Here is an 18,230-nt window from a genome sequence, read left to right as displayed (position 1 = left end):
GTTTAAAGAAAATCTTATACTCCTGCATCACTATCAACTACCTGAAGCGGAATAAATCATGATGTTTTTGTCCAGTCTATTTCAACAGACATCCTGCAGCCCTTACAATACATCTATTAAGAGACAAGCAATGAAAGACCAAAGTGACTAACTTTGAGTGAATTATTTACAGACTGTTACTTTATAATTAATACACAATAAATCCACAGATGTCCAAGGCCAGAGAAGTGCCCACAGTGAAACCTTGAAACTAGTAAATAGAAGTTTCAATATTTTATTAAAATAGCATATTCAACCACTGTAACCAATAATACATTAACTTTATTCCCAGAGTATGCACAACACAGTAGTGATTCAAAATATCCTTATCCATGGTAATCAATGAAAATATCTAAAATTCAAGTGTACAACTAAAACTAAACCTTTGAAAAAATCTCTCCTTTAAAGAATACATAAAGCTCTCATAAAGAATTCTTTTAAACTCCTCTATATGCAGATGTCAGTGTCTCTCACCTGACAATACCATTAGCTTTTTTCTTATGCATAGTAGAACATCTCATATTTTATAGTACCCATTTTATAAATAAATTGGCATTTTTCATCCCATTTGTGTTTATCATCAGCTTCACAAAGAAACCAGTAAATAAAACTGTCAAGGACAGTCACAACAAAATGATCTCACATCAAGATATAAAACTTGAAGATACTAAAAGATGCTTCTACTCTATTTTACATAAAAAGACAGATTTAAAAAGTGCAAGGCAAGATTTGCAGGGAAAGGGAATATTTGTTTGTTATTTTTAGGCACATCCACTTCTTTAAAGCAAGCTTTAGAATGAAATTCCAGTTTGTTCTTCATGATACCTGTTTCAAAGTCTCTCAAAAAAAAAAAAAAAAAAATTACATCCGTCAAATGTCAAGCAGGGAATTTCCTGTCCAATGAATAGTCTTCAGTTGTGTCTTGTTCTTCCTTTTTTCATCCTTGCAGGTTTTGGTTTGGGAATATACTGATTGTTTGCCTGATACTCAAGTTCTTTACGGAAGTAATGAATTGCTTTATTCAAACCTTCTTCCAATGGGACCTGTTCCCAAAAGTGAGGAGAGAATCATATATCTCTAAGTTCACATCAGCTCATTTCTCGACAGTATATTTTTAATACAGCTATCCCAAGGCAGACAGGGAGTCTCTTAGCCAATGTAAGTATTAACAGCACCACATACTGGTTACATCTCCACACTGCTGATGAATCTGAGCTTTTAAACAGCAGATATATTTTCTGACATAGTAAGTCGAAAACCCAACAGTTTTAGATCTCACACGTGCTTATGATTGGTCTGTTTAGTATCAACAGACATACATAATTCTCCTTTTAATTCCTAATACATTGAAAGAGACAAACACACAGCATTTAAGCCCCTTCTGTTTTTAAAGATTAAAGATCCTCTTTCACAGAATGGTATCAAGCTGGCATCCAGTATCCCATTTGATATTCTTAAATCCTATACAAATAATTGTAATTCTACAAATTGTGATGTTTAAATATGGGCATAGAATATGGAGACAGGAACAACAGAAATACAAGTACTCCATTTTTCTCTGGAGCCACATGCTGGCATGCTTGCTGATACCATCCCCAGTACAGGAGGATACAAACAGCAGCACAAAAAGCTGCTTGCCTTGCTGTACCAACACTGCACTGCTACTTCACAGTAAGTTTTGTTACTGCCTGTGCCAAACACAGAAAGCCAGAAGTACAAAAGTCAACTGTTTTAAACTTTTTGTGATTGCAACCCTTGCCATCATCCTTGGGCTTTCAGGCATGGTCTATTAATATCGTGTGTCTCTGTCAATCCTTTAAGAAGAGTCTGGATCCACCTTTTTCCATAAGGTTTACATTTACTAAGTAGGTTCACATATCCTGGAATTATTTTTGTCTGCAAAACAAACCACTGTGCTAGCTAGAATAGGGGAGCTGGTTAAGAAAGTTACAACTTTTCTGGGGATTAGGTAGACCTTACCTCCCCAAACCAACCAGCTCTTATCATCAGTGACAGGAATAAGGACTGCAGTAACAAGAGCAAATCCACTAGCTCTGGGTTTGGTAACATAGGTAACTATGTACCATGTATTTCAAAGGATAAAAGAAAGGTAAACATTTCATAATACACAAGTGAAAAAGTTAAAATGTGTATCCCAACAATGTTCTTTTTCCTACTGAAGACTATTACAAATGCTAATGCTAATCTGCTCTTCCGGATGGCACAGGCCGTACAATCTTACCAAGTAATTCCTGAATTGTGAGTTCGTGAGCTAGGGCAACAGATGAGGGACAGTCTTCTAAAAAACTGTCCAGGAGATTGTGTTAGGCAGATATTATGATAAGGGAAATGTATCATTATCATGTAGCCCTCCCTCAGCCTCATCTGCCTCTCTGTGCTTTTACACACAGCAACAGTAATTCATCTGTACATACCACAGGCTCCCAGCCAAGCAGTAACTTGGCTTTTCTGATGTCAGGTTTTCGTTTCTGAGGGTCATCTTGTGCTTCTGAGAGAAACTGGATTTCACTCCCACTGCCTATTAAACAAGAAACTGTGAATTATCATTTGCAATTCACTGTGCTTTGCATTTACATCTTGCCTACCAATTTCAGCAGTAGGTCTTTCTGCAGCTTTCTGCTTCATGATTCTATCACTGAAATGCTTTGCACAGACACAGCTGCACTGCATGCAACAGATGGGTGAACCACCTGTCCCACAGCAACATGGATTCACAAAGCATTTCATAAAGACTTCAGCATGGATTCACAAAAATTAAGTTATGCTTGACCAGTCTAATAACCTCCTATGATGAAATGACTGCTTCAGTAGCAAAGGGCAGAGCAGTGGATATCATCTATCTTGACTTCAGGGAGGCTTTTGACACTGCCATAACATCCTCATTGAGGGCTGGATGAGCAGACAGTCAGGTGGACTGAAAACTGTCTGCACAGCCAGGCCCAGAGGGTCGTGATCAGTGGCTCAAAGTCCAGTTAGAGATTGGAAACTAGTGGTGCACCCCAGGGGTCAACACTGGATTGACACTGATACACCGAGTACTGTGCTGCCATCCAGAGAGACCTCGAGAAAGGAGGCTGGAGAAAAGGCTGACAGAAACTTCATGAAGTTCAACAACAAGTGCAAAGTTTTGAATCTGGGGAGGTACAACCCCAGGCACCAGTATAGGATGGGGGCCAACTAGCCAGAAACCAGCTTGGCAGGAAATGCTGTGGGGGTCATGGTGGACACAAAACTGAGTATGAGCCAGTCACGTGTGCTTAACAAAGAAGACAATGGTACCCTGGGCTGCAGGAGGAAAAGTGCTGTCAGCAAGAGGGAGATGATTTTTCCCACTATTCAGCACTATTCACAGGTGAGATCCATATGGAAAGCTGGGTCCAGTTCTGGCTCCCCAGTACAAGAGAGACACAGACATATAGACAGAGTCCAACAAAGGGCCACAGAGATGACAAAAGGGACTGGAGCACCGCTTCTATCAGAAGGGGCTGCAAGAGCTGGGGCCCCTCAGCCTGGAGAAGAGAAGGCTCAGGGGAATTTAATCCCAGTGTATAAATACCTGATGGGGGGCAGTAAAGAAGAGGGAGACAGGCTGTTTTCAGTGGTGCCCAGTGACAGGATCAGAGGCAGTGGTCACAAACTGAAACAGAAGGCTCCCTGTGAACATCAGGAAACACTATTTTACTGCGAGGGTGACCCAGAACTGGCACAGATTGCCCAGGGAGGATGTGGAGTCTCTACCCATCTGGACATGGTCCTGGGCCACTGCAGTAGGCTGCCCAACCTGAGCAGAAGGATTGGACCAAATGGCCTTCAGAGGTCCTTTCCAACCTCAACCACTCTGTGATTCTGTCAGCACCTTGGCATTGCAAAAGAACTTCAGTTTCTCTTTGCTTATATTCTCTGGTCTGATTTAAATAACCAACATAGCACTGGCTTTTCCTCATGACAATACATGGAAACAGAACAATTTCTCTAACCATATCTAGCAAATATTATACATGCCATGTTACTGTGGAATTTTATGGATGTAGAACTAAATGGCCTCTCTGGGTGGACTGGAACAGATCAAGGTGTTTGTGAAGAAACAGACAAATGGAGGTGATAATTAATCTATATACTTGATAGGTTTGGTGTTGCGATATTTCAATTTCTTTCCTTGATCTGTGGATTCACAGAAGTTTTCTGGAGGGAACAGTCCTCTCTTAGAAACACCAGATGCATCAGCTTCTGTACTGTATGTTTGAACTCAACTTTTTCACATCTATCAGAAGCAATTCTGGAATCTACAGACTAAAAATCTGTGGCTAATGGCAGCAGTATGTTTCATCTCATTGGGAAGCCACACTAGAAGATGAAACACAACCATTTGCTTCCATTCCTGAGAGCTCTGATTTGTTACAGGTATCAGAGCAAGAATGAAGAGGAAGCCACAGTGTTTTCTTCGCACGTTCGTCAGAATCACTGCTAAATCAGTGAAACACAGAGAAAGACTGTTGCCACAGCAAGAGATTTTTAATGGTGGTTGAAGGAGCAAAGCCTGCACAATTCTGAAGAACCACCTTGCTGAAGTATCCTTATTGCAGCTAAAGTGTTATGCAAGACATTTTTCATTCATGGGCTTTACATCTCATTTTTTGTGGCAAAACAAAGCTAAAAAATTATCTAAACATTATACAAATTAATGGGTATAGATTGCAGATACACAGAAAATGTATCCATTCGACTCTTCATGTAATATTTTACATGCAATTGAGAGGATCTGGATTATCTTATTAATATTTAATTATATGATCAGGATACAATTAAATACCTTTGATAAAATTATTAAGAAATACAAAGAACAATTAAATTTTCCACGTTACACACATTAATCAAGCAATAATCATCTAACAACAATAAGTTCTTCATAAGCTTTACTAAGAATTACTTATCATACTCACCAACAAGTTTTTTAATTAACTGGGCAAACTCTAGGATAGTGTGCTCTTCTGGATTTCCCTACAAACAGAAGAGATATTCACTACAGTAACAATTAAACACCTTACAACATGCTAGATGATTCTAGATAAGGCAAGTTAAACTCTGAAAAAGCTAATTGTTAAGCTTTATCCCTACTTTGATGAAAAAAAAAAAGTAACTTTAACAAGCTCCATACACATTAGTAAAGTTACTCTCCATTATATTTGCCTTGGTAATTCAGTGTATGTATGGAGATGCCCCCAAAAAATCAGTCAGTAAAGAATGGGCAAATGCACCTCAATCGCAGTAAAGGCACAGGTCACTCAGCAGCCCACTCAACCACATTATCAGCTGGAATCTGCATCAAGGACTGAGCTGAGTTGAGGACAGATGATATAATGAAGAAGTATCCTAAATTCTCATTTCAGCCAAAGTTAGGAAACCAAACTAATTTAGCTGCAAACAATTGCTTCTGCATAGCTTACATATCAATACATAAGGACTAGTTGCTTTCCCATATAATATTCCTTTTCTTAACATTTTTTTAACCAGTTTGCACATGAACTCCTGATCAGCATTTCAGAACAAAATACTGAAAACCTCCTGCTATAGCATTAGCTGACCTTCATCAGACCCATTTCCCACCATTCCTAGCTCTCCTTGTTTCAAAACTCTTCTTTACTACATCTCATTTCACCTAAAGCTGAACATTCAGATATATATAGATTTAAACATGGAGTTTTCTAGAGACAAAATGTGACAGAGTTAAAATATATCAGCATCTGGATAGAAACATAGAAATTAACTCATGGCCACAGTAGAAAAGGAAAATCTAGTGAACAACTGCCTTGCAGAGCCAAATATCTGATTTGGGAAAAAGTTGGTATACACAGAAATGACCTGGCATATGCATCCTTTTTCTGTTCTTATATCCACTGCTGAGAGCAGGGTGACAACAAAGGGAACAGAACAAAAATCCGAGCAATTTTCTAATCAATATTAAAAAACTATATCATAAAATACTATTCCATTTTCCTTTAATCAAGGCTAGTATGAAGTGGTTTATAATTATTTAGATCTAAGTATTCCTTCAGTGCTTTTTTCCATTAAAACCATTCTTTGATCATTTCCTTGTATTTTGCAGTAATTTCTTCCTTCGTGTTCTAATTACATAAATCTTTTTGCTAATACAAATTAAAAACTCCAGCAAGTTTACGTTGTTCTTGGAACTGTAAGACCCCAACATTTCGGGGCTTAATGTTATTTATAAATAGAATATATGGGAGAATACATTGTTCATAATGGAAAGACTTTTTTTTGCTCCATTTATTTTTTCTAGAAATCAGTAACAGTGACAAGGAGGAAAGTGGAGGTGATCTTGACCACTGCACAGTAACACAGCAGAGTGGAGCTCTCATACTCACCAAGTTGACAGGACTGCTGACATTGCTGTTCATCAATGCCACCAACCCATTTACAAGATCACTGAAAAAAAGGGAAGAACAGATTGAGAGAATTTCCACTTCTCTATAAATAATATTAGTGTCAAAAAAGAGAGCTGCCTCCTCAGAACTTCAGTATAGCAGATTAGACAGCTGAGGAATGCAGTAATCATATTTACTTCAATGAGTGCACGTTTACTCAAGCCTTTGTTACTACTAAATTAATAACGTTTTCTCTTTCCTCCAGTACTCAAGCACATTTAGAGGCAGATTTCCAACACACTTCAAACAGAATAGAGCAAGTTGCAATACAGAGGCACATGACACCACCACCTGCTTTTCAGCCTGTTGTTTGAATCGTCTTTTCATTTTCAGAAATTCTTAAACCAAACTTCTTAAACCAAGTTTGTTAAAACCCAGTATTTTGGTGTTAGCTTCCTCTAGCAAAATAACCCAAAGTTATTTTGGATTATCAGCAACAAACTTAGAAGTTTGGCCCTGACACAGAAACCCAGATCCCTTCCACTATGACTTACGATCAGGCTACTTTGACCTGACTGGGTTTCTCTAACATCTATTACCACTGTTATTACTTTCAGCAGAGGAAAAGAATATTTCTAAGTGGAGAATGATTAAAACAACCCAGTAGCTCAGCCCGTTTTTTTTAATTTTCTTTTTAGTTTTTTTCTTCTTGTGTACACAGTTTGCACATCAACCACAGCAGTCCCAAAGACACAAGGTGGCAGCACTGCATTAAAATGCAAGGAGTGACAAACTGCTCAGCATTAAAAACTTGTCTATCTGTTGCTTGCTGTGTCTTGAAGGGAAAAATGCATTAATATCTCAATTAAAAGTTCTAAACCAACTAATGTTTTATTTTTTCATACTTCTATAAATCTCTGTCTCTCTCTTCTGAAAGTAAAGCTGGCCTAAGAATGAACATAATCTTTTTGACTAAGATGAACACACATACAAAGCTGGCCAACCTCTGAGAACCATAAAGTGCAGTAAATTATCAGCCAGTACAAACAAGGCTTACCTGACATACTGGAAGGCTCTTGTCTGTGTTCCAGGTCCATACACCTAAAATCATACAGCAAATAGAAAAGTTACATAAACACAGAAGTCCTCTCTAGCTCAATTATCTTTTCCTTACCATTCTAGAAAAACATCCCAAGAAGAAACACCTGAGACACAAGCTCAGTGTTCCAGAAATATAACAAATTGTGCTTGCTGAGCCTTTGGCAAAGTATCAGTTCTTTCAAGGTCATCTTCCTCTTGGATCTGTCTCCAGTAAACATATCCTTAGGCATTTTTTTAATCAGAACTCTGTATGAAGGAAACATTCTCAGGGGTGTAGGACAGAGTGATGCTTTGTCCTCTCCTGGAACACTGAAAGAGGGTTCAGCATGCACTCAGCCAGAAAAGGGCATCAAATATTTAAAGCAAACTTCACACTACTAAGATGTGGTTATGATGAGCAATTTTGATTCACTTGTTAACAACAGCCAGCTTCAAAGAGACCACTAAATGTTAGTGGTCTCTAAAAAATTTGTCAAGAGAAACAGCACTGTGCTTAAAGCAATCAGGCCAAAAAAAAGTCATGTGGCTCTAAATAGAATAATTTCTAGATTATATAACTCCCACAGTCACTTGCATAGATTTGTATCAAAACCTTAAGAGAGAAAAAAAAGAAAAAGTTTTCTCAGGTTATGTGCTGGTACTTTGAAATAAGTTGTTTAAGTTCAAATGGACAATAAAGTATACTTAAAGTGTACAGAATGGCATTTGATACTGGGTTTTTTTCACCGTTTAACTGTCTGCAGAACTGAAATTCTGAAAGCTGCCAGTGGGCACATTTAAGTGGTAAAAACATTTCAGTTTTAACTGGTGACGCACACATCCTACCATCAACCTGCTACAACAGAAAGGCTTTCTGGAAGGACAGAATAGAAAGCATGTTTGTTTTCCAAGAGGACAGAAAGGACAGTGCAATTGGTGTACAGGCCACCATCGGTCACTTGGTAAGCCTCGTGCTCTCCGAGGCTGACTCAGAGCCAGAAGGAATTCATATTTCAGTATGTAATGAGAAAGATTAGCCATCTAAGAGTTCACCAATAAATGATTTTCAGAGGAATGCACCAGGAGGGTACACTGACAGCATGATGGTTTCCCAAATAAATAGGAAGCAGATTTTATGTGTTTATTCCTGCTTGTTTACTTTTAGCTCATGGGATAAGTTTTACAGAACAAAGTAATTTAAGAACTAAGTAATCTGTGTATGATTTCTGCCAAGTCATTCGTGTGGCTATCTTTCCCACCTGCAGGTAGTGGCTGGAAAATACAATATAGTTTCCACCTTCCAATACGATAGAAGAATAGCCCCCTAAATACCTCCCAATTTCTCCTAATAAATCCTTCCTTTACAATAATATAAAGCAACACTTGTCATGTTTGCATTGGCTATAAGTCTACAAATTTACAGTATTGTTTTCTCAAGAGATTATTTGCTCCATTTGAACAATTACTTTGAACTAAGAGACCAAACACATTCAGTTTCGAAAGAGGTCAACACACTTGGTATTCCTTTCAGTCAAATTCTGTGATGATACAAGGGTGACATTTTTTTAGGTCTCAGCCACTACTTATTGCTCATAACTCATTCCATCTGACCTGGTCAGCTAAACAACTCTCTCCTTAGTTCTTTTCTCATATTAATTTTCAACATCAGCCACTTATTGCCTACAGAGCAGTGATGTTGGGCAAATATTCTAATTTAACCTCTATTACAAGTACATTCTTGCTAAATTTTACACAGTATAGCGGCTATAAAAATAAAATAAAAATAAAGCTTTCCGTATTCCCTCCCATAGAAAAGCACTGACTCCAGACTTCTCTTATTGATGTTCTGAAATATCCCATGGATTGTATGTTCTAAAGCAAGATAACTGCTTCATATTTGCTTCACAAAACTTCCGGTTAGTGTTCTTACTCTGCTCTTCTTATAAAAATTACAGTCCTACTGTCAATAAAAGTTGAGAAACTATGCAAGAATGAAAAAAACATTTGAGAGTCCAAATATGGCACCTATATGCACTGGGGACCAAACCTAAAAAATGGGAGTACCTTCTGATCCTCTGTAAGCAAGGTAAATTTTCTAAACAGCATTTAGAGGCTCAGACTTTAATGCACAAAGAAGCCATCTTGGGAACATATGACACTGACAAGCCAGCATATGGTTACACTCATATTTTGATACAAGGAAGCCCTACAAGGACCAAAACAGTCAAAATAAGAAGCTCCGTCCTCTTGTCTGCTTCTATTTGTTTACTGTCTTGCAGGTTTGGGGAGATGCCTGGGTAAGAAAACAAAACTCTTTTTGCAGGAATTTAAGTGCCCTTTTTTTATGTTTTGAATGGAAGAAAGCATTGAACCCACACAGTTGTGCAATTAGCCTACGCAGAGCTGAAGAGACTCCTATCAGGGACTAGGCAAGCTGGGCTCACTGGTTTACTCAGCTACCTAAGACTAAGACCTGACATCTGCAGTCTTAATGCTGACATATGACAGATTAAATGTCATATGCCCTCGTAAACACTGGCCATTAAGTCACAGTCAGCATCACACAATTGCTACCATACACTGAGCACTGACAGCACTTCCTACAAAACTAGTAAATCTCTGCAGAAAAAGCAAATCTTTAGGAGAAGCAGTGAACACAGCATTACTACATGCTTGTTACTCTGAAATAACCACTAGCCTAAACCAGAAATTTAGAAATGGCTAGGAACAACAAAGTAGATTCATTACTGATGAGATTAAAAATAGTATCAAATTGCCTAAGTTATCACTCACTGAAAAAACAGCAAGCAAATGCTAACCTGCAGACAAGACCAATCTTTCAGAAGTTTCAGTGTACTTAAGCTTTGCAGAACATACAGAATTTGAACTTCTTTATTTTCCTTCTTCTGTAAAGAGTTCTGGATTTCACTCTGTCAGTAAGGTAGTATCTACTACCCAAGTTTTGCAGGGGATAGCTATACTTTGGCATATAATTTGAGAAAGATTAAAGTTAGGGGAGATCTACCACAGGACACCAAGCTTTATCTTGCTTGGGCATGACTTATTCCCCGGTCTATACTCTTCAATGCTCTACCCAGTTTCAGATTTTGCTCTAAAAGAATTACAGCAGTTGAAGTTGCCACAAAACTTTCATCCTTTTTCTTTTTAGATTGTCTGCTCCTTCTTAGAGAAATTCCTGACTGATCTATTTCATAATCTCCAATAGAATGAATGCTGTCTTAATCTCAAGATAGCTGCCCTGTGGAGGTACTTAGCAACACCTTTAGTTATTTGGCAGAAGCCATTGACTATGATTTCCTGGCACTTCACTCTTCTAACCTAAGTAATAGTAACAAATATTTGTATGACATTTCTGTTGTATGCCACATAAACTGTAAATGTTTCCATAAAATCATAACTGATCTCAGATTCCAAACTATTTCTCCCTGTTTCAGCTCAGACAGGGTCTGTACTGCTAAATTATCAGCAGCATCTTTGTCAGAGTATTGGCCTGTGCCAGCTCTGCCTCTCTCAGTGTTGTGACTTTGCTTAAGCATAATCTAGAGCCATTCACAGCAGTTGGATGTGGCAACTTGCTCTGGCAGGAAAATGTAGCTGTATAGAAGTGGATCATGTCAGAACAGTTTGTCAATGGTAACAAAAACCAGTCTTGGATGGCTATATGTACTAATACGTGATGTAGCCTGAAGGCCTTTAACATTACAATACATATGGAAAATTTGGGCTGAAGTCCAAGCTTGTAAAAAGACATTTAGATGCCTAGCTTCCAGAAAAGGTTTAGAATAAGTTCCTCTACAGGAATAAGTACTCAAACAGGACTCTGTAAGCCTTGCCATGCCATGCCCCCATATAAGAGTTGTGAGATAGATAAATATTCAAGTTCAGGATGACTAAAATGCTTGTGCAGATTGCATCTGATAGCCTTGTTTTTTTCTGGAAAAGGAACGTCAACACCATCAACAGAGCACATTGTCAGATACACAATTCTATACATTTGGTACACTGAAAGACTAAATTTTGGAAGGGTGGAACATCAGTGTTTTCTAAAATCTATCCTCATTCACAGCACACACAGACAGGATATAAAGATGAATGGTTCTTCCTATCAGCAAGAGTCATTACTTACTGTTAGTGGTTCTCCCTGGAGAGCTTGTAGGATAAAATTACTGACAACTCTTCCATCATTCATATGCATTCGAGGACCAAAGGTATTGAAAATTCTGGCAACCCTCACTTCAACTCCTTCCTGTAGGCAAAGAAAAAAGAATTCTTACTTCCTTAATAAATGTGTCTTTCTCCCTAAAAGTGAAAATTAACTCTTTTCTGTCCAAAACCTTTCTTAAGAATCCCTCTTTCAGCTTTAACATGCATCGTTTTCTAATCATGAAATACTTCTAATCCTGCTGAAAAAGGTAGTGCATACAGCAAGGTAATTTTACTAGTTCTCAGTATTTATAATGCAAATCTAAATCAGTGACAGAACAACTCAAGAATTCAGCAGATGCATTTGCTTCCAAGAAGAACTTGAAGACTTTTCAATAATACCCTTCCAATAACAAGTTAGTTCACCTGGGCCTTACCTACTTTTTTTTGCACATATGAAGTCTCACAAACACCAGATATAGTACCAAGGTAGCATTTCCATAGATTAGAAAAGTTGAACATGTCAAATAGGCATCATTAAGAAGGACATAAAATGAGTGTGTTTGTAACCACAGTCACAATGTTTCTTAGCACCCTTCTTATTAGGCTGTGTAAATGCATGCATTACAAGCCAAGTCCCTTAAATGGCTTGGTTTTTCCCAAGAAACTTTTCTATCATTTCCGAAGTCCTTTCTACAGAACATTTTGTAAATCTTCAAAGCAAAATGCAACAAATATGTGAAATTTGAAACTTTCTGGATACAGCATTTTAACACCAAAAGTAATCTCTCTCTAGATATTTTCTATTTACTGACACATCCATTTGGACAAGTCACAGTTCATGACAGAGCCTATAGGAAGGACGCTTGACCCTTGTGAGCTACAACACACACTTGGCTACTGTTGTGTTCAGAGCAACATGGTATCCTGTAAGCAGACATGCCAAAGACTGACAGTCACATGTCAGGGAGGAAGATGCCAACTTCAGCATGGGCCTAAGCATCCTCTTCATATTACCTGGTCCTCCCACCTCCCAGGAAAAGACATCCTTGTATCAGTCACAGGAAATAATTTTTTGAAGCAAACTTTGTGCTGCTGATTCAACTTCATGTACAAGTGACACTTTAGGGAAAACGTGATCTTCTCTCTTGGGTCTCCAAGTGATTCATAAACAAATGAATCCTCAAAGATTCTTTGTGAAAGCAATAGCATTAGCTTTTTACAGGTGAGAGTGAGAGGCAAAAAGCACATTTCACACTTCAGCTATTATCTGGTGTTGAGAAATTGGAAATACCAAGTAGTATAGCTAAAGCCCAACACCTCCCAGCATCAAGAAGGCCAAAGAACATTCAGTTCTGTTTAACTGCAGATAAAGATTCATCTGTCATTATCAAATGTTGTTTACACTTGCAAGTAAATTGTAATCTAATGGTAACCAGAGAGGTAACTTGTGCCACAGGAAAAGCTACAGTCTTTGCCACATAACAAGCTTCAGCAATCATGAGTTAGACCTCCCTGCCTACAAAATCAGGAGAGGAAAAGCTTCACAAATGGAGTTAAAAAATCTGCCAGGAAAAGTCCAGACAGTTGCACTGCTGTAACTGTGACCTGATACAAAGTGTTGCTTCAGCTCTAGAGAATTTCCTTACAGGTCAGTGATATTAGAGAAGAAAAAAATCTAGTTCATAAAACACCTTTAATATGTTAAGCACTTAAAATGCTGCGTATTTGTATTTACAACACACCTATGCAGATGTCACAAATCCCTGCCATGAAGGTAGTGTCAGATTCTGATCAGTATTTAAATTCAGCCAGAGCATACATTAATATCTAGATTTCCAGGTAGCTCCATAATTTCAAACACAATTCATTTTAAAGTTACATATATACTGAATGGCAAGTCCTGAACAAAGCACGAAATTCCCACAGCAATACCATGTACTGAAACTTCCCTCCCATCTCTTTTTCTCTCCCCTGCAGCAGTATGTTTTCTCTGCCTATACAGAATCACAGAATAGTTTGGGCTGAAGGGACCTGAAAGACAACCTAGGTCCAACTCCCCTGCCATGGGCAGGGACACCTTCAGCTAGACCAGGTCGCTCAGAGCTCGATCCAACCTGGCCTTGAACACTCGCAGGGATGAGGCATCCACAACTTCTCTGGGCAACCTCTTCCCGTGCCTCACTACCCTCGCACCAAAGAACTTCCTCATAATATCTAATTTAAACCTACTTACGTTCAGTTTGAATTGATTCCCCTTTTGCTGTCACTGCATGTTTTTGTTAAATGTTTCTCTCTGTCTTTCTTGTAGGTTCCTTTCTGGTACTGGAAGGTTGCAATTAGGTCACCCCAAAGCCTTTCCAGGTTGAACAAACTCAACTCTCTCAGCTTTTCCTCGTACAAGAGGTGCTCCATCCCTCCAATCATCTTGGTGACCCTCCCCTGGACTCATTCCAACAGGTCCATGTCTTTTTTGTGCTGAGAACCCCAGAACTGGATGCAGCACTCCAGGTGGGGTCTCACCAGAGTGGAGTAGAGGGGTAATACAAATATCCAAGGAAGACCTTAGTTGCATTCTGAAAACGCTGAATATTTTGCCAAATGGTGGTATGACCTTATCTAGTAAAACAGAAGTTCTGTGAAGGAGAAAAATTACTAGCTGTGCAATCATATCACTTCCATACCAAGTCACACACCTGTATACAAAGTTTATGCAAAAAAAGCACTTCAGAAGAACAGTGAAGGATCGGTGAGTAATAAAGCTAAGAGTGCAGAATGAAGGAAGCAAATAGACTGACAACCTGTTTTTTATGAGAGTTTCAACAGTATGGCTTCCATCTGGTTAAGGCAGTTGAGTGAACTGAACAAGGTTTTCCAGGAGGGAGTGCTAGCAAGCACTGAAAAAGATGAAGAGAAGGGAATTCTGAGGAAGTTTGAATCAGAGGTCACAACTCAGTTCTCAGAAGAACAGGGCAAGGAAACTTGAGAAAAGTTCCAGAAGCAAGCACCTCCACTCGCACTAAGGAGCAAGGCTGACCTACGCTTCCATGTGAATTTATGAAGGAAGAGCTGCTCCCAGAAGCCTACAGTAAATATCCTCTTAAACCACATGCTTGAGTGCCTCACAGTGGATGAGATGGACTTGTGTATGGGCTTTGAATTTGTGAGTGCTGCGTTTCTGCAGTAAATATTTCACTCCTCACCTCTGCTTGCAATCAGATGCTTATATACTACTGAATGCTACTACTACCCTCTGACTCTTTGACAACTACATACTTCCGGGTTTGTTTAAAGACAGCAGTTGTAAACAGGAGAGAAACAGTTGTAAACAGTCAAGAAATGCTTTATTCATAGGGTCGAAAGAAGTGAACAAAAGAACGTTGCCAGTAGAAAAGAGTGCACCAAAAAGGTCTTGGTCGGGACAGGCTACTGAGGAACTCTGATAACATTGAATAGTCATCTCTGGGTAGATTCAAGAACTGCTCTGATTCAAACTGGCTGTCTAGAAGTATAACGCAAAAGTTTAGTTGTACTTCATATTTTTTTGGAAACACTATTAGGTATTTAAGGCATCTAGTGATGTGCATAATGATGGACATCTTTGGAAGACATGAAAAAAATGCAAATTAAGTTTGCCCATTTCTTCTTTTTATTGACGCTGGAAATATTTTAGCCTGAAATCCTACAAATTCTACTGTTTTGCGCTATGCCACTGCTACTGAAAATCCTCTTAAAAGCACAATACCTACTTTCACAGAGGAAATCAGACCTTCCCACTAGCAAAAGGTAGTATTTCCTCCACCAGTAATAGCCTATCATCTAAACATTAACCCCCCCCACCAGCTCAACAGTGTTTCAGAATAAATCTGAACACGAGACAAGCTTGGGCAGACTTCACTAACCCATAATAAAGTACAAGAAATATATCTCAGAGCTGCCCCTAGGACAGAGAGTTCATTTGCATCATGAGTTTTTACTTAATGCATGTGGGCACTGCAGTTCCACCTTACAAATCTTTATTATCCGTTTTAAATCCTGCAAAAAATTTATGAAATACTATCATGACTCTTCCTGTGGTTTTAAGATACAGCCCATGATTTTCAAAATTACCTACAGTCTTGCCCTTCTAAAAGAATACTGCAATGTATACCACAAACCTGCAAAAAATTCAATGCCCTATAGCACAAGAATTTCTCATAAAAACTGCAATCTTCTTCAATTGCAAATGGATTTCCAGATTGACGAGGAATATTCTGCTACAGTGAAATATCAAAGACGTCATCCTGAACAAGAGCAGTACCACCATATTGGACCTTACATGATTTAAAAAAGAACAGAGGAGACTGGAACCTTTGCCTTCTCTGTCTGGCAGAGGAGATTAGACAAAATTACTACAATCTCTGTGCTAAAATACCATCACTAAAGTCTTATCACTTCAGCTTGATTCTCTTTTCAAGGTTTTTAAAAGCACTTAGTATTTTATAATTTAAACGTTTAAAATTCTACAGAATATACTATTTTGATTTATACTTTTGTATATTAAGGCTGCAAATCAACAAGAAATACTGATACAACTTTCTTTAGTGTGCCACATTTTCTACTTGAATATCCCCCAGAGATTTTGCTGAACCACAATTAAGCAAGATTCATATACAGGTAAAGAGTCAATGCTGTGTTTGTTTGTACCTACATGTTTTTACCACTAAAGTGTTTAAAAGTGCTAAAAGTACTTTTTAAAGAATTTCCTCATTTTTACCTGTCTATTCTGATTTTGATTATGCTCATTAAACATTCCACATTTATCAGCAATGGCCCTATTCAGCCGTATTCACTTCTCAACGCAGTACGGTCACTTCGGTTTAATCTGTCTAAAAACTATTTATGATACTGAAAGACATATTACACCTATTAAGAAGACTAAAGCACATTTTCTTCAAGAGCACTGCTCATTTGAAAACACACAACAGATGGGAGCAATAAAACCTTCCCACTAAAGAAAACATTTTGCAGCTATAGTATGCGTTCCTACTCAAGACATTCTCTATTGCCCACCTACTCCTAAATACACATATTACAGTCTTGCTATACACTAGCCTTCATTAATTACAGAAAAAACACTGAATTTGATACAAGTTTAATACCTGCTTCATGTATGCATAGCACATGGTCTCTGCAACCCGCTTTCCTTCATCATAGCAGGCTCTTGGACCTATTGGATTCACATGGCCCCAGTAATCCTCATTTTGAGGGTGAACTTCAGGATCTATGGGGAAAGAAAACCATCTTAAATGAAGATCTATCAAAAGGTGACTTTCAGTAGATCACTCGTGTTATACAGTTCAACAGCTTCTCTCTGAACTATGCTTTTAAAAGAATCTTACATTTCACACAATTCCTTAGAAGTGCATTCAATGGAACCATGAAAATGACAGTAACAGAAGATGCAAGCCTAGTAAGATAACTGACTACAAGCAAACAACAGCCAAACGCTTTCCCCGAAAGAGTGTGCAAACAGAGGGTTAAATTCAACTCTTCTCTGCAAAGACAGACTACCTCAAGGGCACCAATACGACTGTTACCTAATGTACTTCAGAGGAAACATTATAGGTTATGGAGGTAGCACTTTTTACTGTACTTAGAAAAAAAGGAATTAAAGCATATTCAAGTTTCATAAAATAAGAAACAAGGAAAGAAAAATGGACAAAGTGGAGAAGTACTGCATTTTTAAAGAGAGTACCACAATGTACTTGTTATGTTTTTTTCTATTTTATCCTAAGCATTTTTACTAGCTAACACTGGCCACAATCAGGTTAGACAATCCCTTGGTTTGATCCAGTACAGAATTTCTTGATTATAAAAACCAAACAAACAACAATCACCTAGGAACCTTGATGGTATGTGCTTTATATGCTTGAAAAAATACAAACACTTTGTTAAACTTCTCCCCTTTGCTGCCTGTGTGGCTGTATCATTTTTACTGGATTTGAAGTTTGCATACGTTACTATAAAACTTTCAAGTGTTACAGGTTAACTTTTGAAACAACCTTGACAGCCAGTTCCGATTAAACTTTCCTGTTTTAATGCTGCTCAGACACGATTACAGACGAATTCCTGCTATATGAAAGCCACAGAGCAATGGTAAATGCATAGAGGTTTCACATGGTTATAAAATCCCGTAGCAATCTTAAAAGGGCCTCAAAAGATGCTGTGATGTGGATGGTTGCTCCAGTTTTCTACGTCCTTTCTGGCAGAGGCAGTCCTACAAAGCACTTGGAAACTCTCTACGTAACACACCTTGGAGAATTCCTGTTTGGAGACTGCTAAGAGATATCTTCTGACTTTATTTTCTGTCCTTTATTTTTCATCACAATAGCTTTTCCTGTTTAGTCAGACTATAATCTGAGTAGACTGCTTCCCTGCAGTAAGAATGCTGCACATGCTCAAGCCACTTATCTGGCTGGTCAGTCATCTTAGTGATCTCTTGCTTGGATATTTGCTTTGAACCTTCTTGACTGAACGTCCTCCACCAAAAGTGGAGCACCT

The 18,230-nt window shown here is 38.3% G+C and overlaps 1 protein-coding gene across 1 annotated transcript in view; it reads right to left on the bottom strand.

Annotated features, from left to right (window-relative positions):
- Positions 1-258: 258 nt before the first annotated feature.
- The window catches only part of UXS1 (UDP-glucuronate decarboxylase 1), a 57,417-nt gene continuing 39,445 nt past the window's right edge, over positions 259-18,230 (bottom strand). The window contains exons 9-15 of the mRNA XM_032679359.1: positions 16,829-16,950; positions 11,671-11,790; positions 7,501-7,544; positions 6,444-6,504; positions 5,001-5,058; positions 2,475-2,578; positions 259-1,082 (exon numbers count right to left, since the gene is read on the bottom strand). Of these exons, the coding sequence (XP_032535250.1) occupies positions 951-1,082; positions 2,475-2,578; positions 5,001-5,058; positions 6,444-6,504; positions 7,501-7,544; positions 11,671-11,790; positions 16,829-16,950 (641 nt within the window). The 3' untranslated portion in view covers positions 259-950. The remainder of the gene's footprint in view (positions 1,083-2,474; positions 2,579-5,000; positions 5,059-6,443; positions 6,505-7,500; positions 7,545-11,670; positions 11,791-16,828; positions 16,951-18,230) is intronic.

The sequence above is a fragment of the Chiroxiphia lanceolata genome, chromosome 2 (assembly GCF_009829145.1).
Source record: "Chiroxiphia lanceolata isolate bChiLan1 chromosome 2, bChiLan1.pri, whole genome shotgun sequence".
NCBI classification, from domain to species: Eukaryota; Metazoa; Chordata; class Aves; order Passeriformes; family Pipridae; genus Chiroxiphia; species Chiroxiphia lanceolata.
The sequence above is the reverse complement of the archived record's forward strand: the minus strand, read 5'-3'. Positions and strand labels throughout refer to the sequence as shown.